The 24,095-nt window shown below is 38.8% G+C and overlaps 1 protein-coding gene across 3 annotated transcripts in view; it reads left to right on the top strand.

The window, feature by feature from the left end:
• The window catches only part of FAM171A1 (family with sequence similarity 171 member A1), an 88,934-nt gene extending 70,818 nt beyond the window's left edge, over positions 1–18,116 (top strand). For all 3 annotated transcript variants that reach the window (XM_041408392.1, XM_041408391.1, XM_041408390.1), the window contains 3 exons: positions 10,640–10,756; positions 13,262–13,376; positions 14,012–18,116. In XM_041408392.1, the coding sequence (XP_041264326.1) occupies positions 10,640–10,756; positions 13,262–13,376; positions 14,012–15,716 (1,937 nt within the window). In that variant the 3' untranslated portion in view covers positions 15,717–18,116. The remainder of the gene's footprint in view (positions 1–10,639; positions 10,757–13,261; positions 13,377–14,011) is intronic.
• Positions 18,117–24,095: the final 5,979 nt, after the last annotated feature.

Here is a 24,095-nt window from a genome sequence, read left to right as displayed (position 1 = left end):
AAGTGCAGAGATTTTCGTAGTTCCCACAAAAATGAGGCGTATTTGCATCTTATAGTAGCCAAAAATAACTAATGGCTTTTTAGGATGTTTACCATAAACAATCTGTATTTTCATGACCATGCTTTCTATCCTTGGGAAAAAAGCAGGAGAAGCAGCATAGTCTGCTTAAGGCTGAGAGTGGCTCCACTGACACTGATGAAACAAGCAGCCAGAAAAAACAGGCTGACATCAAAACAAGACAATCTGCTGCATCTATTTCATACTGTTCCAAATGAGATTTTTCATTATGAAACAAACGTACTGCCTTGTGTGCACAGCAAGCAAATTAAAGCAATAATACCATTTTGAATAGTTAATAAAATGAAGATCAGCTGTCAATGCCCTGGAGGTGTTTTAAGGGTAAGCAAATACACGTAACCTTGTTCTTGTGTTGGTCCACCACTGTTTCCTGCAGCATTTCTGAGTGTTTGCATTAATAAACACAGATGCATTGATTTTACAGAGATATTACATGCTGAAATGCAACTTAATCCCTCCATGCTGTGGACATGCCCACGTCCTGTGTTTCACGCTACTGTAGGACAGTGGTTTCATTTCATGGTATGCACTTAAAAGGTTTGGACATAGAGACAGGGATTCTCATTTCTGTGATCAGGAGTGCTCAGTGGGGTTTTCTGGAGTTGGGGGGTTTTTTCCCCCCTAACAAGCACTTTGTTGGATTTCTCAAAATCTGAGGGGGATGAAAAAATCATTTTTTATTTATCCGTAAACAGATGGTTGGGATCATGACTTCTTCTGTGTATATTTGCCTTGATGTCAGTAGGATTTACAGCAGTATCATTAATCTCTCTATTCTTGGACACCAAATTTCTGTTAAAAACTTCTTTCTAGCCTTGTCCTCTTAAGTCAGAAATACCACAGATCCCAGTAGAAATGAAACTTTCTGCCTCCTGTGTCATCTCCAGCTCCCACCAGCTGGACCGAATAACACAGCACTTGCTCAGCTGTATTCTCCTCAGCCCCCATTTAAATGGTTTATGTTTTATGTTAAGGTGTCTGGTTTTCATTGGATTCAGGGAGGAAAACTGTTAAGTCCAGCATTCTCAATTTTAAGTCCCCTGTTTCATTCCATGTGGTATGACAGCATTATGTTGCACCTAGACCTCTAGATCCACATCTGCATGGACTTCAAAATTCTACCAAATATTCTAGTGTGCATAATATGAAAATGAGATTTATTAATATGATGCAGCTGCTAATTAATTATTCCCATCCAATAATAGGAAAATGTTTTCAACACTGTTTTCAGTTGTGTGGCAAAGGACTCTGGAGTGCAAGGGTTAATCCTTAGTCCTTTGGTTCATCTTCCTTAAAATATGTTACTTTTTGTGCACTACATGTAAATGAAGTTCAGAATACCGTGTCTCTGTTCTTCCTTCTCCCCAAACACTTAATTGTACATCTTGGAGGTGACCTTGTTGTCTTTCAATGACTGGCTTCTTTGCAGAGGAGGATCTTTCCCCAGTGCCTGAAATTTCAGAATATGGAGAAAAGTATCTTGGGGAACTCTTTGTAACTTCATAAAAAACAATGCTTTATGTACTCCCCTCTTCTTGGCTGCTGCTTTCTGACTGCATTTAATGCCATAAAAATAGATTTCTAAATGCATTTAAAAGTCTGGTACTTTTTTTTCTGGGTAACGTTCTGCTGTCAGTGGTAAAATTTGTATTGATTTTTGTAGAACCAGAATTTCCAGATGTTCCTTCCTCAGCAAAATCAAGATAATGTTTTCTGTGCTCAAAAAAGTCATGAGGATATACTTATGTGTAAGCAGTATTGGTGCCCACTTGACTGCAATTTCATAGAGGTAAACTTATGCTTGTTTTTCATTCATAGTGTTTTTAGGAAGAGAGCAACAGCTACTGTCAGGCAGAAAATGTAAGCAGACTACTGTACATCTCCTGGTCTAGTTCACTGTGCATTGTTTGCAAATAAAATGATTTATTAAAATCTTTGATTTAAGCTTCCCATATGGTAGCAGTGATAATCCACCCAAAAAAATTGTCTTTCAGTTTAAGAATAAAACATTTCTTTTTATTGTGAATTTGATCAATTTCTGACTGCCATCACATTCATAACCCTGTGTGACTGACAGAAAATAAAAATTTAACAGAAACATTTGCAGCCTGTCACTTGATCTGACACTGGGTGTGAGTTTGTGCCTCTGACCTTGGAGAGAGGTCTGCATTTGGAGTGCATGCAGCTGCACACGTGGCCTGGGACTTCATACACTTCTCCATGAGTTGTAGTGGGTTTCCTATGCATGAGAAATGGATGTGCTCAGGAAATCACATTCCTCATCCCCAAAGGTTTCAGCTTAGTATAATCAGATCCAGAACACGTGGTTCTAGACCAGATTCAGTGGTTATATGGAAATTGGTTTGCAAAGGTGAAAATCACAGAATTTCAAGGTTAAGCTATTTTTGTAATTTAAAAATTCCTTGACTATTTGATTTTTACTTCCTTTTTAATCTCAGCTGGAAAGCTTTAATTATTCTTAAAGACTAAATACAGGTTCTTAACTAACTGCTCTCAAAGAATTTCATATTTTCTATGTTGCCATAGAAATGGCAGCTACCAAACCCAGCTTTTTACCATGTACAGTGTCTACATAATAGGTGCAGATACCACTTCAGAGTATCAGACAGACCTCAGCATTGAAAGGAAAAGAAGCTCTTCCTCTGATGCTTCACAGTGTAGCTCACTGAGGTATGTTCTCATTCTCATGATTCCTCCGGAGAGAATCATAGGAGACAGTTGTGCTTATTTATTAGTGTGTGTTTTCAAAATGGATGTTGTGGCTCACACATATGAAAGGGCATGAATGGATTGTTTCATCATCTGCCCACCTAGTACAGCATTTGGGCTTCCTTTACAAAAAAGCAGATGAGGTATGGCATGAAGGGGATGCTTAAGGGAACGTTGAAGGAATCACATTGGTGCCAAAGTATAGTGATCTTTGTGCAAATAATCTACGAATATGTAGTCAAGGAAATAAAACTGAAAACAGATCCCTGGCTTCTGGGAGCAGGTTTTAATAACGTAGTGTCATGTAGACAGCCCTATAGCTCCACCTATAGAAGCCATGGCAGGAGAAGGTGGGAAGAGGCAGGCATCAAAACTTCAGAAATGGAGAAAACACCTTTGTGCTTATGCAACTGCCTCAGCTGAGGAAGACCTGGAGATTGGTGGGAATCCAGGCAGGAGTGGGCAGTGCTGGGATGGGGCTGGAGAGGCTGAGGACCTGGGAACTCCTCTCTCTGCAGCCTTGAAATGTTAGATCAAATCCCAGTGTGCCTCTGCTTCCACTTCCAGTTTGAAAAATAGAAACTGGATGTGAGGCTGAAGGAAGGAAAAGGCATGCAGTGTTTTGTGCATGTGCATTTATTTATTACACGTTCTAATAATTTTGTCAGTAACTGACTTGAGTATGATTAATAACATGGTAAAGCAAATTCTAAAGGCAGTATCTTTCATGTATACCAGTAGCTAGTGGTCCAACAGGCATAACTAAGCTTTTCCTTTTGAAATACAATTATTAACCAGTAATTATGTATGGAAGTAATTTTCTTTAATAAGTCATTTCTGTTCTGGCATTCTGGAAGGAAATAGTCCAAGGGGACCAAAGCCATGTGAGCAGTTCTGTGTACAATGTGCCCTGCCTTCTGCCCAGATATAACTAAGATTATTAAATAATGAAAACTGGTGTGTTCTTTTGTTAAACACTTGACAGGTGATTTAAGGGGAAAAATGAGAAGAGATGGAAAAACCCGCAGAGCTTCTCGGGCACAAACAATAAATTGAACTCGTTGATTTCCTTGCCAGAATCTTCAAGGTAGAATGGTAAAAGCATTTCCCTTTTAGTTAACGAAATAATGGTGGTGCTGCTAGAACAGGAGCAGGACTTAGCCCTGGCAGGGTTGTGTAGCAAATTGTGTAAGAGTGGAAGAATAATGAGGGTATTGGGCTCTCAGAGCAGGGATGTTTATTTTTTGATGTTGCCTAGCAACCCTGAAAACAAAATTGTAATATTAACTTAAATACTATGAATTTTTAAACCCATGTGTATTGGGGGGAAGGTGAAAAGGAGAGTAAGCTCCACCAATATTCAGGAAGGAATTTTCAACTTCCATTTCAGGCTTTTAGCTTTTTAGAAAATGAACAAAAGTAAAACCAAAAATCCCATCCCTCTCAAGTACAACTTCCCATCCTGATGCAGATCAGAGGTGATTTTCAGTTGGAAGAAGAAATCTGATAAGCAGCTTTCAACTGGTAGAACGAAAAGCTACAATTTATGTATGTCATAACATGCTTTAGGAAGTTCTTTTCACAAACTTGCCCTTGATTAACTCTTCATAATAACACTGCCATTTGCAGTGTCTAAATCAATTACTTCTAGAAGCACTTTTAGTATGTTTTGAATATCCTTTGCTGGCCTACACTGTCAGATAACAACCTGCCTCATTCCTTTTGACATGTAGATCTCTGTTTAACCGTGAATCTCTGCCTAAGCACGGCAATCTTATGAGACATCAGAGACAGCACAAAAGAGATCCATGCTGAAAGAAAAGCACTTCTCATTAAGGAATGTTTATTTAAACGTCTATGCTATTAAGCAGTACAGTTAAAAATACCTTGCTTTTCTTTCCAAAGTGCTTTTTTCCAGGGAATATCATCTTGAGACTAAAAATAAATTCATACTATATGGGATTATGTTTAATTTTCTCTCTCACTAATTATATCCTCTTATTTGTCAAACCTCTTGGATGGAAATAATTCGTGTTATAAATCACACAGTTTTGGTTCTCTGCTTGAGTGGGATTGGATGATCCTATTGCCAGTTAAAAGCAACAAAATGAAAAGCAAACAGTATTTGATCAATGGAAGAATTTTCTACTGAAAGCTCACATGTAAAAGTAATTTATGGAAATAAACCACCATAGCTACCATGTATTTAAACACAAGTAATATTTAGGCTTTATGACTGTCCTTGGGGGAGGCTGCTGGCTGCAGCGCCCCCATCTGACAGTCATTTACTAGAACCATTTTGGTCAGTGGTAGAAAGAACGCACAATCAAAGTCAGCAGAAGTCCCTGCAGCAGTGGTGATCTGGAAGGCTCTGAAATGGTCAGCTTGGGAAGTTAAAGCTGAAGCCAGCAGCATTATATACATCCTCCCAGAGAGCCAAGCTCTGTGCTGGGGTGCCAGCAAGAGAACTCCCTCACAGCCAGATCGCAGGAGGGGAGGTTGTCCTCCTTCTCCTTGGCTGTAGCAAGAGTCCCGTGCATCTCTCCCTCGAGCAGATGGTGCTGTGGGGCACTCCTGCCCCACCAAGGCCAGTGGGAAGTTTGCCATTTGCTTGAGCTGGAGCAGCAGGGGATTGTCAGCATGCACAGTCACACATGGAAGCCAGAGGGACATACAATTCCCTGGATTGCACAATTTAAAATAATAAAGCCTAGCTTTAAAATATGGAAGCAATGTCTTACTCAGAGGCATCATGTTCTGCCTGCACCATTCGTGCTGCCTGGTTCCAGCAAGCTGTCACATCAAATAGATGATGTCTTTGAAGACAACAGGAGGTCTCTTCTGGGCAAACCAGCCATACCTGCAGTGACCTGACAGTGCAGGGGGATAATCTAGAATAGCTGTTCTTCAATGGCTTCTCTGCAATAGCTGCCCATCTGGGCACTCCTTGCTGAAAGTGCCATTTTTCAGATTCAGATGTAAACCAAATTAAATTACAAAAAGTTGTTGTTTAATGCTGAATGTGTCTTGAAATGGGGATTTAATATGCAAACAATTTTTCTTAAATTTGCTCATGATAACTGCCCTTTGGCCTTCATTAGGCAAGTCCTAAAAGCTGCCTGAGATAAATGAGTGTGTTCATCACAATCAAAGTTACTACAAAGTATTAAGATGCTTCTCTCTAGCAGAATTTACCTCTCCTGCTCTGCTGAAATCTTGAACTTCTCTGATATTTTTGCAGTCAGATGGACATCAGCTTTCTTTATCTGATCATTCTTTGATTTGTGTATCTTTAAAGTACTCTGATTTTTATATTCTTTGCTGTGTTCTCTTACCTTGCTTTTGAGTTGCATATATGAAAGAGTGATGGGTAGATGCTTCTAAAGCTTTTTAAGAAAGAATGAAGAATAAATTTGTTAAGTTACATCATTTATTCCAAAAAGTCAGTAACAGGCAGTATAATTTTGGTGAGAAAAGCATTACTTGTCTAGGTTCTCCTCCTGCTGTTAGTTTGAGCCAGAAGACAACTCCCGTGACTTGAATCTTGGATCAGCGTGTTGGCTCCACTGAGCAGTAAGAGAGGAGAAAGAGAAAGAGAAATGTAAAAATGATCTATAAGCAAGAATGTCTCTATATATAGAAGTTTTCCATGAAGCACCAGAAAGTCTTTAAGAATTAATAGTGAATTGGCCCAAATCATGCAGTGCTTACAAAGGATACTGAGCTTGCTGTTTCTGCTCCAAAGAGGCATGGACAAATTTTCTTTGGCATGACACAGTCTTGAACAAAAGTGATCACTTCCATTACATCCAGCTCTTTTTACTGGTTTGGTTGCGGGTTTTTTTAATAACCCTGTATTGCTTGTTACTTAACAATTATTACAAATCAAGTATAAATATTGATAAGCAGCGAAGCTCATTGATTTTGCTGACTTGGGTGGGGGGAAGAAATAGATGTTACAGGATATTTGGAAAATAAATTAAAATTATTAGAACAAAGCATACAGGGAGGTAAGACCTCTCTTCCCTTCTAAATCCTTCTGCTTAGTTCTGCAGTTGTAATCCTGACAACACAGAAAAAATGAATGCTGCTTGCTCTTCTTCCATTTGCAGGCTACCACATAGGAATTAATAGAAAAATGGACAAAGATCTTTACTGACTGCTCCAGTGTCCTCCTTTGCTTACAGCAGCGAGTGTGTGAGGACATAGAGGGTAATTAGCTTCATTTTTAGAACAGGAAAACGTCTTGTTTTCCATTCCAAGGAAGAATCCGAGGCAGGATAGGGAATTCATTCTCAAGGCTGCACAGCAATGAACTCTTGGTCATGTAAGGCAGTGTGAAATGGCAGGAGCACAGCCAGTCATGATCAGGCAGTTGGGTTTTGCTCAATGGAAGGCCCAACATTAGTCATTACAGCAAGGCAGTGCATGTAAGGAGCTGCAAGAACACTGCTCGCTTAATGATACTTGAAAAGCAACCAGGAAGTTAGAACCTATAAAGGATGAAATATGAGAGACCTGGAAATGCTGATGGATTTGCAGAATACTGGAGGTATGTCAATTCCCTCCAGTAACACCAGGTTGGCTTTCAGCTATTTGATCACAAAAGAAACAATACAGGACTTTGTGTTTTCAGCTGTTTCCACTCAAACCTGTTTTGTTGCTTCTGTTGTAAAGGACGGAGTTCTTTGCTTTCTTCATCCCATGATGTGGGAGGATGCTCTATTAGTGGACTACTGGTGAAACTTTACGAGGCAGATTAAGCACTGAAATGTTGGACAGTAAAAGCATTAAAAAAGGGCTGACAATGAGATTGTGCACTCATGGTTCACAGGAACCCACACATGGTGTCATCCTGATGAAGGAACTTGGGGCAGTGCCATTTAAAAGTTACTATTTTCTGTCATAATGCACCAGTTTGTAGGGTATGGTCAAGAAAAGCTGCATCACTTTTGTTTAAAAATGACCAATATTGGATATATCTTTTATGCATTTGAAATATTTTAAATATCCATAACAGAGAGATGGAATGACATTTTTCCCTAATTTATGCAGACCAGCACATTGCCTGGAGTATGTCCAGTGGTTACCAAGAACAGGTGAACTAAGTGAGCAGCAGACAAGTGTGGAACCTTTCTGAGGCTTGTGCAATGGACTCTTCTTTGCTTCCATTGCAAGTAAGGGATTCCTGTTGTTGCTAAAATGTGAGCAACCTGAGCTGCTGCTCGTTTGGCAGGACAGCAGCAGAGCTCTGCTCATGGCAATAAGCCTGCAGCCTCTCTGAGCTTCTTGATGGCTGCATTCTGCAGAGTATTACTGAGCAAAAGGCTTTTGGGGAGGCAGCAGGACTGCGTTCCTTGGCCTGCAGCATCGTGTGGGTAAAGCTGGACACAAGTTCCCCCTAGTGAGCGGATCAGCAACAGCTTCTGCTCGAGGAGGCTGCTGTAGAAATAGACGTGGGAGGTACTGAACTTGGCTGAATTACATACGTCTGCACTCTGCTGGTGTGTGAATATAAAGGGGTTGGAGAATATAAGAAAATATGGGAAACTTAATGTATTCATTACCCAGGTCCTTCCTTTTATTTTTAATCAGCACTTTATATCTCTGTTGAAGTTTTATTTCACATTGTTGTGTATTTCAGTAGTTGGTGCATATTCTCATCATCCAGATCTTGCAGAAAAAGAAAAATTACAAGGTTCAAGGTTACAGATTCTTTTAACCAAATGGCATTTTAGGGACAAGATAAAAGCAATTTGTGACCTTAAGGGCTATTTTTCACCTTCAGGACTATCAGTATGACGTCTTCCCTGAAAATGCATGGATAGAGAATCTGAAGGGTTAGTGACCATGTTAGTGGAGAAAAATAAATCTACTTTTCCTAGATTTTCCAGAAACTTCACAGAACTGTGGACAATTGCATTCTATTTTTCCTGAAAATGTTTCCCTAAGAGACATAAATTAATGACTACATGAAGATGTTCTGCTACAGCAGTTATAAATGCCACCACATATGCAAATCTGTGTACAGAGATTTTGGTCCTTTTAGTACTGTAAATCAAAATTACTTGTCTTGTGTGACTTTCTTTATAAAATAACAGATTATTGCTACCCTCTACAGACTGGAAATGATACTTGGAAAACTGAAAATTACATCAGTAATTCCTTTACCCTGAACAAATTCAGTTTGGTTGCAAATACAGTTGGCATCTGGCAGTAGTAGTCATCTAGATTTAGAAATCTTCTCAACCATGTATTCTTCTAAATAAACCTTTCACTGTATTCAGGTGTATTTATTATTAGCCTAAGACGGTGGTCTTACATAGGACAAATCAGTAGTAGGGAGGAAATAAATACTCAAAAAAGCCATTCTTATGTGTAGAGGGTTTGCACAGGTGAGTAATCTAAGGAACACAGAATAAATCGTCAGGATCTTTAATGTATTATAAAAACAACAAACCCAGCCGCAGCACCTCTTGTGTGTGTTCTGTACTTACTGCTGAGTGTTCAGATGACTGTCATCCAGAATGCTATTGCTTAATCCTAAGTGACATCTAATGAAAAGCACGATTTTTGGAATTACAAGCAGGAGACTTATTTAAAGGAAGGGGAATCACAGGTGCATGATGTAGCTTTCCTTTCAAGTGAGCGTTTGAAGCTGGGTAAGGGAAATACAGCATTCTTCCCCCTTCAGCACAGAAATAGAGAACTTCACTACAGAAATGCAGAGGGGTTTATCCCTTCTCTGAACACAGATCAGCATCCTGGTAGTGGCCATCAAAACATGTGAGGCCTTAAGGAGGCCAGGCCCTCTATTATGGCACCCACTGGAGGTGCCAAGCCAGGACTGCAGGTCTGGGAAACACTCTCAGTGACTGCTCTTCATGTCAAGGCCAGCAGTTTCATTCAAAGAGGATTAATATAGGAGCAGTCTAAAAGCCATTCTGGGTATTTATTACATCAGAAATTAAGGTGACAGCCCCAGAATCAGGGATCTTAATGAATTACGAAAAGGTATTCAGCTGGTTCAGTTGTAAAGGTCTTTATAACCCAGCTCTTGGAATAAAAGTAATCTTCATGAAGTAGATAAACTCTCGACTAGTGCAGGTTGTCAGCCTGAACTTAAACACATTGCTTTAAAATTTGTAGTCTTACTTATTTTGAAATTATAATTTCATAATTCTAAAAAAAAAAAAAAAAACCAAAAAAAACAAAGTATTTTATTTCCTTTAAGAAACATGTTTTTAAAAACTCATCATCTGTTACCAAACAGTATTCCTGGGGGTTTTCTACAGATACTGAATGATTAATGGAGTTAATCACAGCAATGTAATTCTGGTCATTGGCAATAACTAAGCTTGCTTTCTGTATAGGAAGGCCACTTTGATGAAACATTTTCCTGTGTCTTCTAGAAGTTGACAGCCAGGGCTGAGAGAAAGGTGGTGTGTAGAACTCAAGTGTGGTCAGAGAGATGTGATGTCTCTTGAACTACATTTTTTAAGTGGGCTGTCTCCATATAATCAGCTTCAGGAATATCCATCTTCAAAACAGGGGAACCCAATATGACAATAAATACTTTCTTTTAACAGATTTTGAAGATTTACTAGTTTTATTTAATCTTGAAGGTTTTGGTTTTGGGGTTTTTTTGCTTCTGAGAAAGCCATGGGTGCTCTCAAATGCCAGTGACCAGAAGGCACAGCTTCCCACTTCACAGCAACATACACAGACCCCACTGCACATGGATAGGTTTTGTTACTGCTTGATTTTCCTCTTGTTTGCAGAGGAATGTGTGAATATCTGTAACAACTTCCTACAACTTCTACATTTACAGGGACATGGCTGAAGAGTAGTTTGGGCATTGTACAGCAAGAAGGAAATCAGTTAACTTGGACTTATATTGCACCTCAGCTGGGCTACTGGGTTGCAGCTATGTCACCTACTATCCCAGGTAAGATGGATTTGGATTTTATAGATATTTGCAGCACTGGATAATTAGTTGTTTATGTATAATGTTTATATTTTTCAGAATGACCTCATCTGAGATGCCACAGCTTGATCAATAATGGATTATTAGAAAACAGAAATCAGAAAGTAAAAGGGTTAAATCTTTTCAGGATTGTGTGGGTCAACCCTGATGCTCAAAATATTTGCATAATTTCAATGGGGAACATTTCAAAGTGTTCCTGCTTTGATGGATTTGTGTCACCACTGCCTGGCAGAGCCATTGCTAGAAAATTATGGGAGTCATAGCATCAGTGTGTTGGTGTTCCAGCAGACAGAAGAACAGGTGCTGTGAAGTTTCTTACAGAAACTCACAGAGATATGAATTCACCTAAAACCAGCGTTGTCCTGGGTTAGACACTTACTTGATGCATGGATGGATTGACACTTTGTTCCCTTTGCACTGAAGATGCCCATTTTGCCCTGAGTTATGCTTTGCACCATCTTGGTGACTGATTAATTTACACTGTGAATAACTTAGCTTAGGAGTTCTAGGAGGTATTTTAGAGTGGCATTAGTACAGAGCTGATTGGTTGCCATCTGCAAACCTCGTGGCATAACTGTAAAAATGACTTTGAACTAGGCATTAATTATATGTGCTTTTGGAGATTATTAATGCTGCAACTTCTGGTTCCTTTTTTTCTGTCTGTAGCTGCCTCAGATTTCTTGGAAGTAGCTCTTCAGTCACCAATAATCTGAGATACCTCTGTGTATAAAAGAGCCAGTCAGTCAATCAATCAATCAAAAAAATAAAGAGAAAAAAAAAAAAGAGAGGAAGAAAAAAAACCAACCCAGAACTCCTTACAGATTTTATTGGGTTTTCCAGATAAAAACTTAATCCAGTACAAATGAAAATGTGCTTGCCTTGGCTGTGCAAGCTCAATAAACTAAATATAACCAACAAAACCAAACTCTCACATGAGGATAGGTTTTAAAGTCTACTCATACGATTAAGTTGTTTTATAATATGTGAGCTTTTTTATTTGAGGTTCTATTAAATTATAGAAATTAAATGCTGGGTTATTCAGCTGATTCATTGCTGAACAAAATTTAGAGGCAGGTGCAGATCTGAATAGGCTATCATATTAAATTTAATGGAATTTTACAAAATAATTGTTCTTGAAGAAAAAGCAACTGCTCTCAGCCAAACATTTCCCAGTACAGCTCTGTCCCAGATTGCAAGGAAGTTACACTAGTCATGGAATTGTGCTTGTAACTCTGAGGTTACAAGGCCTGTAACTCTTAACAAGAGAAGGCTTCTTGTCCTTGTGATTTACCTTGTATGGCAGAGTTGCTACTTGTATTTTACTTTTCCTTCCTTCTAGGGCTAGATCTGAGTTCCTAAAACTCTGTTGCAATGGGAACAACATTTTCATGAAAAATTCAAGTGATTTATCTTGCCTTCTTTTTGCTTAATGTCCTAAAGCAACAGCAAAATCAATTATGTAATGGTAGTGGTGGGACAGAATGTATAAATATTCAGATTTCCCAAGCGCAATATAATTTATGTTACTTTTAATGAGTTAATGTATTTTTGCATATTTTATCTCCTAATTGAATCTATTTGATTTCTTATCTCAAAAATGGACACAAATTATCTTTGTTTTCCTAGCAGTGGCTCTACAGACCACTCAAGATCCACAGATGAGGGTTTGCAAACTTTATGACCTGGACCCTCTAAGCTGGCCAAGTCTGCTGTCCTTCACAGTACATGCATGTCAGTCTGCCAGCTGGTGCTGTACCTCCTTGCCTGCAGATGAAAATTTGGGTCTTTATTTCAAAATCATTATAAGGATTTTACAAACCAACTGGGTCACACATGCATAATTGTGAACAGATGTTGTCCACATGTGTGCATTCCTTTGTGTGTTACAACATTTACTAAGCGTTATTTAAACCTGGAGTTACAACACTGTTTCACTAGTGGCCTGTTAATTAAAGCTACTGAAGATCTGCTTGGCTTCTTGGCTTGATGTAGACTTCAGAGCACCAACACATCTCTCAGCAAATCCTGTACTGCACTGTGTGTACTGTTTGGTGTGAAGGGCCACAGATGTTAAAGAACAGTTGTTGCCCACAGTGTTGCTTTGTGCATTACAGTGCTGGGAGATGCTGAGATGGATTTTCTCCAGTGGTGAGAGCTTTTTTGGCACACGGTGTCAGCTTTAGGACCTGGAAAGCAGCATTCACTGATGCATGCACTCCCATTGAAACTAACTGCTTTTCCACAGAATGAGCTAGTTGGACTTGCAGTCATGAAAACCAGGACATGCTTTCTCCACAACTTGCTCCCTTCTCCAGAGATGGTCTGTTCAGTAGACACCAGGGCTTTGAGCAGCACTTGCTTAGCACCCTCATTATAAGGGAAAGTGATCCTCTCCTTGTTTAACTGTTGTTCCTCTTCCTATTTGCAGATTATTACAGGTCTAAATTCTCTTTTCTGGCCTTCCAGGTCCCGTTGTAACACACGACATTACCAGCTATCACACAATGTTTCTTTTGGCAATTTTAGGAGGGATGGCTCTCATACTTCTAGTCTTGCTGTGTCTGCTTTTGTATTACTGCAGGTAAGATTCACCAACCTGGTTACTTAGTTCATGTTGAAAATACAAGCTTTTTTGTGCTTTTGAAATTAAAAACTTCTGTATGGAAACATTTTTCCTTTGGGAGGAAAGAAAGGCAAGCAAACACTTGAAAAAGAAAGAAACAGTGAGATCAGATTTCCTGTGTTCCTGGTTACATGCAGCATATAAATCCCTGCCTTTGGGAGGATGGTAGCTGATTGAATCACACACATCTGTACCTGTGATCTCCATGTAATTTCCTATCAAACATGGGCATAGGTTCAAGATTTCTCTACCTGTTATGCATTTGCAAGTGATCTTTCTATTGGCATTGTATTAAAATGAATGTTAAATTATCAGCAAATGCCTACTAATGAGTGATTTTATACTTGCCTTCTCTAGACATTTACTCCAGTTTGCAATTGGTACTTGAGATATTTCCCAAATGACATTAGTTATTCTTTAATTTATCTTCGCTGCTGGGATAAGCTTTTAATTTTTATATTATGTAATAAAAGTTCAATTCCCCTAATACTAATCACTGCTTAAAAAGTCTTCTGTTAAGACACACTTTCTTCTCTTGTTTCTGTGTACAACATTCATAAATGTATAACTTCTCTTGTTACTGGCTTTTGTAGAAGAAAATGTCTAAGACCACGCCAACATCATAAGAAACTGCAACTTTCGACAGCACTGGATACTTCTAAGAAGGATCAAGCAACCTCAATGTCCCATATAAATTTAATATTTTCACGTCGTGAGTCAGAATTTCCAGGTGGATTGTCCGTTGCTAGCAATGGACACGCTGAAAACTCAGGGGCAAAGGAATTAATCAGTGCTGTCCACATGGAGATGGTATCACCTACTGGAGAAGCAGATATGCATACACCTATGCTCAAACACTCCTTCAGTACTTCCCAGGAGTTTAGCTCCCGAGAGGAACTGCTCTCTGACAAGGAGAAAGACAAGAGCAGAATTTCCTTGGATGACCTGACTCCCAGTGGGTCTCTAAGAAAAGACTACCACAAGTCAGCAGATAGTTTTCCTCTAAAGACAAGAAAATCTACAGAAACAGCTGAAGGCTATGAATCCCCTATCAAAGATGAGTATAGGAGAAGTTACAATGCTATGCTGTCTCAGCCTTTATTTGAAAAGCAAGAGAGAGAAATTCAAGTATCTATGAACCATATTGCTACTGGAAGTAAATACAATATTCAGGAACAAATATACCCCACACCTTCAGCCCCTGAAAAAGAGCTGCTGGACTGCAGACCTACTGATTGTATGATGTCCCGTTCAGTTGATCACCTTGAAAGACCTACGTCTTTCCCTCGACCAGGTCAGTTAATCTGCTGCAATTCTGTTGACCAAGTCAATGACAGTGTTTACAGAAAGGTTTTGCCTGCACTGGTCATCCCAGGTCATTACATGAAGCTGCCCGGAGAGCACCCTTTTGTTAGCCAGCCCCTGGTTGTCCCAGCTGACCAGCAGATTGATCTAGAAAGACTTCAGGCTGAGCTTCCTAACCCTCACGCACGGCTTTTCCCACACCCTGCCCAGCAGCTGCAGCCCCAGCAGTTGGCATCCCAAGCAATATCTCAGCAACATTTGCAAGATGCAGGTGCAGCTGAGTGGAGTCAGCAGAATGCTTCCATGTCTGAATCTATTTCCATTCCTGCCTCTCTTAACGATGCATCCCTGGCTCAGATGAATAGCGAAGTGCAGCTTCTTACAGAAAAGGCTTTGATGGAATTAGGAGGTGGAAAGCCATTGCCTCATCCTCGAGCGTGGTTTGTTTCTCTAGATGGGCGTTCAAATGCTCACGTTAGACATTCATACATTGATCTCCAAAGAGCTGGTAGGAACGGGAGTAACGATGCCAGTTTGGACTCTGGTGTTGACATGAATGAACCAAAATCTGCCCGAAAGGGAAGAGGAGATCATCTGTCTGCGCCACAAAGTCACCCCCCAGTGCAGGAGCACCAGCAGAGGGAGCGGAAGGTTTCAGACAGCACAGCTTACACACAGCTTGTGTACTTGGATGATATGGACCAAAGTGGCAGCGAGTGTGGAACGGCAGTTTGTAGCCCTGAGGACAATGCTCTCCGATGCCTCCTAGAAGGCACCAGTAAGAGAAGCGGTGTGCAGCTGCCCAGCCTGCAGGAGGAAACCAGAACTGTGGATACCAAACCAGAGCCATTAACTAGTCCTGAACATGGAACATCCGTTCAAGATGATGATGATGAAGATGAGGAGGATGAGGAAGATGACCAAGGTGAAGATAAGAAGAGTCCTTGGCAGAAACGAGAGGAAAGACCACTAATGACTTTCAATCTAAAATGAGCTATTGTGAAAATCCACCCTTCAGTGGAGTATAAAATTGCCAAATATCCTTTCTGTGGAAGTGCTTGATATTTTTTTTCTTTTTTTCTTCTTCTTTTTTTTTATATTGTGGAGAGAAAAGAGAAAAACAAACTGTGGTGAGCAACATTTGAAAGAACTTAAATGCATTACTGTGTAAATGTTAGAAAAGAATTAAAATCATTCCTCTGATTTAACAGCTGCCTCCAGTGAGATAGCTGAACAAAGAGTGTGATTGTTATTCCATATACTTGATATTGGTCATCCAGGATGTTGAAAATACTGACAAATTGTTTTGGTTGGTTTATGACCTCAATCTCCTTATGAATGGGAGCTGGTAAAGCTTTTGTTTTGTAGGCCAATTTTATGTTGATAATGCTACTGAAAGTATCTTAAAAACAGGAGTTTGACACATGGTGTCCAAAATTGTGCATTATCTCAATGAAAGGCTATGCATTGCTGCTTTTAGTAATATTTTGCTTATACTATGCTTTTCTTAATTTTACGAGTTGGTTGTAAACATATTATGTCCTTTATTATAAACTACTCAGCAATTTATTTTAATGTACAACTGCAGGAAACTTGAGTAGCATCCCTTAGCATTGAAGCCTTTTTATGAAACCAAACTGAACTTTGTGTCGACTAAGATTCCTCCAATTCTGGTACCATTTTCTCAAAGTGCCTTTTTTACAGTAACAATGAACAGTCCCTTCTTTTGCTAAGTCCTTTTAATTGATCCCATTTGAGATTTTATAAACTTCTGAACTTCTACCTTTTATTTTAAGCTGCATGCCAAGAGTCCCATTTTGTGCTGAGCATTTCTCATTCCAATACAGTGTATTCTGTAGCTATCATGTATATTGTGGATTCTGTTTAGCCAGGATAGACTTAGAAGACATTTTAAAGGGCCCAGAGTAGCCAAGAAGATAGTTTCATTGACTGTATATATTGTTAGTTTCCTCTGGAATGCCGTGAGCTAATCATGCTCATATAAAATGGACTATCGACCGAGCAAGTGGACTGAATGTGTCTAGAAAAATTTGGGGAAAAAACAAATGTACTATCCAAAAGTGCCAGAATTACTCTTCTGTGCTTTTTCCATACAGAGCTGCTTGGTTATCCAAAAATTATAATTGAAAATAAACTGCAAAAAGTATACTTGTGGATTTTTTCCTCTCTAAGTGGTTATCACATTATTTTATGGTATTTAAAAAGAAAAATACTTTTGTTTAATTTTTCCTGTGCATATTTATGCTCGTGTGACTTACTTTCTTTTGCAGTTCTCATGAGCTTAAGTCAATAATGAAATTTGGACCCCTTTTCAGAAAAGCATCCTGCATATTTATCATTATCTTGATAAATACGTAATGATTTGCTTAAGTATCACTGAAGACATTGGAAATGAAATCCTGGTATCACCAAAATTTCCTGTGGAGTCACACTTCCCGTGGGCCAGTTTTCTTTCTGAGATTTCTGTGGGTACTCACACTTACTGCACTCTTCTCACTTTTTCATGAATTGGGTTCAAAGAAGAGGAAGTATGTGACTTCCACTTTTGTGGAATCCTTCATATACATTCAGTTTATCATGTTTCATTCAGTTATTTTTATGCAGATTAGCAGCAGTCATGCTTACTAAAGTTAATACGTAATCTCCAAAGTAATTTAAGTGCTATATAGTTCCTATTTAATTTGTATAATAAGCCCCAACTCACATTCATTGCTTTATTTTCAGTAAATTTCAAGGTTTTTGTAGCAAGTGAGTCTTGTAATTTCCATATTACTCTGTGTCTTACCTGGGAACCTGATCTCTAGCCAGGAGTTGAATCCTGATTTCCTAGTTCCCAGGTCAATGCTCCTTTCCATCCACAAAGCCAGATCACCTTTTGCTTTGGTTCATGTTTGAAAGTGGTATATGTTGTAAAAGGAATCTGAAATATTGTGGAGTGCACTGAATATTGAAATCACCATATTAGCACTAAATTACATTTTACTCATTGTGTATGTGGCAGGTCCTTTCCTGTTCTGTTTAGGAATTTTGTACTGACCACCTGTGAACTGGTTTTGGGCTCTGGCTTACTTATTGTCAGTTTGTGCAAGGTCACTGAACAGAAAAATATGACTTTAAGGGCATAGTATTTATCAGATGTCAGTAAATGCTGGTAATACAGTGTCACTTATTAATCAGAATGCTGCATAAGTAAACATTCTGAATAAATTTTCCGCATACTAGAATTATTGTGCTATTTAATTTCCAGTTTTCTGTTGTCTTAAATCTGTCATTTTTAATTACATTCTTTTTTCACATTCCTTTGCAAAGTTTCCATCATTGCTATCTTGTAAAGTGAGATTGTTGCTATTAAATTGCAGTGGTTTGTTTCTTTAATTGTGTTGGTTTTATGTTCATTTGATGATTTGTGGTTCTAATATAGCAAATATACTTGAACAAACACAATGTGGGTATGTTTTGAATCTTTAAAATAGCATTTTTTAATTGACGTGATAGTTTAATTTTGCAAAATACATAGTTTATGAAGTGAATTTCTCTATATCCACACCTGGGCCATATGCTAAATGAAGCTGGAACAGAGTTAATGCAGTTCAGGTAACAGGTTAAGATTAGAGTATGTTATGCCTAATCTAAAAGTCCAGTGATAAATTCTGTGTTTTGATTTTCAAAAACTTACTGACACAGATACATCAGTAAAATACAAAGAAATTTTCTTCCTTTATAGTGTACTTGCACAGTGAAGCAAGTACTAATAAAGCTTATAAAACACAAAGAACAAAGTATAACTTGAATAGGTCTTGGCATCAGCAGCTCCAAGTCCATAGAAGATAAGCTAGAAAAGCAATTGTTTTCTTATTTTATGATGGCAGATATTAGTAGGAAAAAAATGCAAGTTTGTAATGACAAACCTTACAAAAATAATGAAAATATGTGTGTCTTAAAAAAAATACTAGAAACAAATCTTGAAATTTCAGGTTCATTTATATCACAAACTTTCAGAAATCTTAGCACTGTTGGGAGTTAATACACTCATTAAGAGTGTATTCGCTTCATGGTTGTCCCTCAGCTCCCACTTTCTTCCTGCTCAAATACTTGCTTCTCAAAGCTTATTAAACTATCTCCAAAGCACCTTGACTTACTGTGATAATGACTTCTTACTATTTGATTAAGTGCTTTGTCAGGGTGCCAGCATGCTAAACCCTTTGCAAATACAGGGACAAAAACTGGTTACTGCCTCGGAGCATTTGCAATCTAACATATTAGACAAATTATACAAATTTGTGCTTCTGATCTGAGATTAACAGATTACAAAGGAAGGCCCAGCATTTGGAAATGGCTCATAATACTTTTCTTTGTTACAGGGAGGACTGAGTAGCTTTAGTAGAGTGAATTAAGCACTCTTGAAATGCCTTGGCAATATTTTAATTTTCTGCCCTTCATTCTATTCATGAATGCTCTCAGGAACCAATTTTATCTCACTATTCTGAACCAATACGTTTGAAATTGGTAAGAAATCAAATGTCCTATGTAGACTTTAGCCTATAAATAGTACAGGTATAAATGAGCAAGTGTTAGATGAGATATTTACTCTTACTCTAGGAAGGCCTGTAGTGAACAAAAAAGGCTTTTTTTCTTAACAAGATTCATCTGGGAATTAAAATTTATTGTAACACAGTAATCAGCTGTCAATAGTCTGTAACTTGGAGCATGGTAGGGTCCATGCAGCACATCCTTGGACTTGGTCAAAGAAGAAGAGTGTCTGTTTACTTTTCTAAAACACATGTGCAACAGATAGGGTTTTTCTGAATCACTGCTGCCGTTTGGTCTCTCCAGCATTTGAAATTCAAGTTGTGGTATCTGCCACCTGGTGGTGAACTGCTTCTCCAGACGTGCTGTGTGTGAGGCAGTTTATCATTTCAATAAAAGCACAGTTAACAGCTTCACTAACTCCAGCAGGCAGCTGGAACAGAATCATCAGTAGTTGCCTGGGCCTGCTGTCAGTCCAAGTGCAGAGATCCCTGTCAGCTGAGAGACCTTGCCCAGCCTCTTTGCTGGGGGAGTATTCAGCTTGTGACATCTCCATTCAAATCAAAATTCATCATCACTGATGGTTCTGTATTCTGCCTTGTGAATAGCACCTTGGCTTTAGAATAAGATAAAATAAAACCAAATTTAACTGCTGTTTCCAAAGTTGAGGAAAATAGGAGCAACTCCATTATTCTTTCCTGTTCTCTGCTAACAGACAGAACAACTGGCAGGTTCAACACTAACGCTTCATAATGCTAACCTTACTATTGTTCTCTGTGTGTGTGTATATATACACACACATTCACACATGATTTATAACATATATAATAGTATGTTATGTCATATGCCATGATAGATACCTACATACACTATATTTTCATCATATGTGCTATTTTCATTTCCATGCTGTAAAACAATTGGAATTGGAGCTTCAGGTGAACAAGCAGGCAGCTATCAAGTGCAATTTTCAGAATAGAGGAGTATTTTTTATTACATTTACTCATGTAATTCCAACTGTTAAATTGAGACCAGGTACTGTCTTCTATTTGTCAGTAATAGCAGAAAGGGTATCTAGTTCTTTTCAGCTGTAATCCTCTGGTATCCACAGGTAATTACTTTGCAAACTGTGGCACCTGGTCTATTATCACTGAACTGAAGTATTTCTTGCTTTATTGATGTACTTCTAGCAATGAATAGTGCCAGTTAGTTTGTTTGATCATTAAATAGCTATTCTGCCTTAGAAACTTACAGGCACAGGGAAGGAAAATGTGATGACAACAGGGAGGTACAAATGAAATACTTGTTTACAGGTTATTTTTGTGATTCTGTAGAGAAGGACTTTGTGTTTACATGACTAGAAAGACAGACTTCTCAATAAACCAAACAGATGAATGCTCCTGACAGTTTTATATCATAAAGGGATTAAATGGTTCTTAAAATAATGCTGTGAGATGAGAAATCCCACTTTTAAAGGAATGGCTGGTCCTGCTGCAAGAGAGGTTGGGTATCAAAACTGAAAGAATTTATTTGAAGTGGGTCCTGTTACAAGCACTGTTTTTTAAGGGGTTTTGTTGAGTTACTGGTTGTAGGAAGTTTAGAAAGCTTGGAGATGAGAGAAGCTATGGGCCTCGGCTTCTGTCTCCTCGCTCTTCAAGGAATGCCCCTTCTATAAACACAACTCTCGGATTCTGCTTTAAGTTTTGTGCCATGCTGTGAGGCCACACATCAGTGGGACAAACAATGTGACACCCTAAGATTAGACTTTTCAGTGAAGCTACTTTTAGGTGTTGGTGAGGGCAAGCTTGCTTTCTGTCTATGCTATTTGCTCTAACTCATATTTAACACCTTGCAATCCTGCATTAAATAATAAAATAAAAATGAGAGAAGAAAAACATGATAGCCAGGTTCCCCCAGTGAGAAGTGTATTTGTCTTGACAGCTGGATTGGTCTTTCATTCCTTGAAATCCTTGAAAGTATGCTTAGATAAGTGTGTGTGTGCATGCACACATGCATGGATACACATTCACATGTATGTATATAAGTGCACTTGATATAAAAGCTGGCTTAAATACTACTTTCACCATTTCACCATGAAGCAATGACAAAGTGAGGGTTGCTCACCCAGACTGGAAGAACCGGCCTGAGAGCCCATAAAGGTTTGTATTAATTAACTTAATTGTCCTTGTGGTCTGACATTACAGGGTCAAAACCATGTTTGATGCTGAGTTTCTGCTGTACCTCCAACTTCCAAGAGATTTATTCACACTTGCCTTCTAGCCTAGACCTGATGTATAAATTTTGTGATTAAAGCTTGTCTAGAATCTATATTTTTAGTCAGTTACTCTGCAGTTGTTGCACACTTGACAAAGTCTTTTGTGCAAAGTTGTAAAATTCTGGAAGGGTAAAATCTTACTGTAAAATGTAAAATAATTCTGCGTAGAAATTGAAGAGTTATAATAGAGTCTGATTTTCCATGGTCTTCATAGGGAAGATACTATGTCTATGAGACACTTCTTAATTCAGTGTAATTCTCCATGCCATAGGTGTGCATCCTGAACCATGCTGTTAATCTGTTTCTAATCACCCAGAAAGCACATCTGTCACAGGAAGTTCTTTTTTGTTTGTTAGTAAAGAACTATCTGAAACAGGCAAAAAGAAAACTCTAAAAACATACATTTTGGAAAAACTATTGAAATGGTCAAGAGATAAAGTATAACTAATGTATCTATCACTCCATTCAGAATGAGGGAAATAAAGCATCTTGGCTGTACCTGCAGCCTCCCTGCAAAGAGAAGGAAACAGCAGGCACATTGATAGCAGGAAGTGTAAAAGGCTAGTGGGAGAACTGATTGCAGAGCTGATGGAGTAAATTGGATTGATTTGGAGATTGGATGGGCAGAAGTAATTGCTGAGTATCAGTCAGAGCTCCTGCAGTACCTGTGTCAACACTGTCTTTATCAAAAATTCTGTCACTGCTAATTCTCATTCACATACATAGTTTGAGAAGGGTCTCAGAATAAAAATAGACATAAAAAGGCAAAATATTTATATATTTGTAATAATTATTTAGTGGTCGGCTCTTATTATTAGGTTTTCTAACTTTTTGGGGCTTGAGACCCTAGGATCTGAGGAACTGAGCGCTGCTGGAACCAGCTTGAACCTGTGTTTGATGTAAGTCTTATATCCTGCTTCCAACAATCATCAAAACCAGATGGTTTGGAGAATTGAAATCTCTACTGGCAATAATAATTCTTTCTATCCTTATCACTCATACCTCTAAGAACAAAGGTTTGTATTTATCATACACATTTTTTAATGCTCTGCTATGTTTTCACTATGCATGTGAATGCCTAACCCTCTTCAGTGCTGTAGAGCCCACAGCCCTTGCCAACGCAGACACAAGCAAGGAGAAGTAGATGGTTCTGTGCAAAGGTAAGCTATAAAATAGAAGAGATAAGGTATGAGCTGCATTTGAAAATGGAATTTAAAAAAGCTGAAAGAGAATGCAGCAGAAAGAATGGGATGCTTTGAGAATGCTTGTCCCAGTTTGACCACTGCAGCCAATACAGGCCAGCAGCAAGCAGGCTGTGAAAACAGGCAAGTCTGCAGCTCGCCAGGCAGGGTACGCAGGGGGGGCTGAAAAGAGGTAGAGTGGGTGAGACAAACCATAAAGATAGAGGTGTGATCTCACATGGATACAGGTGTGCAACATGTGGGATCACAAGCTCATTTCCTTCCCTAACCATTTCTACTTCTGCTGTTGTTAACTGTAACAACTCTGCGGAGTGTTTTGGTGCATTTTTTCTGTTTCTTTTCAATCTTATTCTTTTACACTTGCCTTCATTCAGAATTGAGCAAGACAGTATTTAAGTTTTCACCATAAAGAGCAACCAATAAGAAAAAAAACCCCAATATGAGGTAGTACTAGTAGACACTTGAATGAACCAAAGTCTAAATACATTTGTTTGTTCAATAACTTTTTTAATGTTAATTAGAAAAACAGGGGAAACACTAAAATACTAGCTAATTTTCAAATTGGACCTATTTTGCTTCCAATTTACAAGATTAAAAATGTTTACACCAAGTTACTTGCACTCCAAATCCATTTAAAATTATAAATGCCATGAATATTTCAATTTTGTGTGTAAAGGCAGGAGCAGTCCTATGACTGCATTAAAATTTTAGATACTTTTCTTTTGCAGTGTTTAATAACCAAAACACATAGACTAATCAGATGATGCCAATAGCCTGAATGCTGGATTATATATCACCAGCTCACTGGGATGTAATTAATGTGGTGCTAGGCAGGCAAACAAGTCTGGGTTATGCCTGGCTGCTTGAGGGAAACAATATCTGTGCCTGGCTGGCTTTATTCAGTCGCAGAAGAGCAAGGAGAAGCATGGTAAAGCCTGCCCACGTACTGCACAGACTCACCTGATGGTTCATCCAGTCCCTGTACTGGGAATTTAGGCTTCCCTATTCCCAGTATTTCTTACTGCCAAGCAGAGATGGCTCCTCCCTTAGTAACCTGGGGTTCTTGTGAACTCCTGTTGGCCACCAAGATGCCCAAAGTATTTGAGTGCTTGTAGGGTTTCATTTTGAGTCCTGGAGTTTCCTCTGGGAGTCAGCTAGGAAAAAGTTAAACACAGCAATGGCAAAGTCCATTTGTGCATCTGGACCTATGCTCATACATGCGTTTGAGGTGGCTCAAAAGCATCTCTGAATTGTAGACACAGGTTAATTTTGTGTAGCCATGACAGAACCTGGACTGCCTCTCTTAAGGAGAACTGGGAGAGACAGAACCTGGAAGGTAGAATGGGGAAA

This window comes from Onychostruthus taczanowskii, unplaced genomic scaffold (genome assembly GCF_017590055.1).
Source record: "Onychostruthus taczanowskii isolate IOZ18803 unplaced genomic scaffold, ASM1759005v1 scaffold3, whole genome shotgun sequence".
NCBI lineage: Eukaryota > Metazoa > Chordata > Aves > Passeriformes > Passeridae > Onychostruthus > Onychostruthus taczanowskii.
Note: the sequence above shows the minus strand (reverse complement) of the source record. Positions and strands in the feature narration are given on the sequence as shown.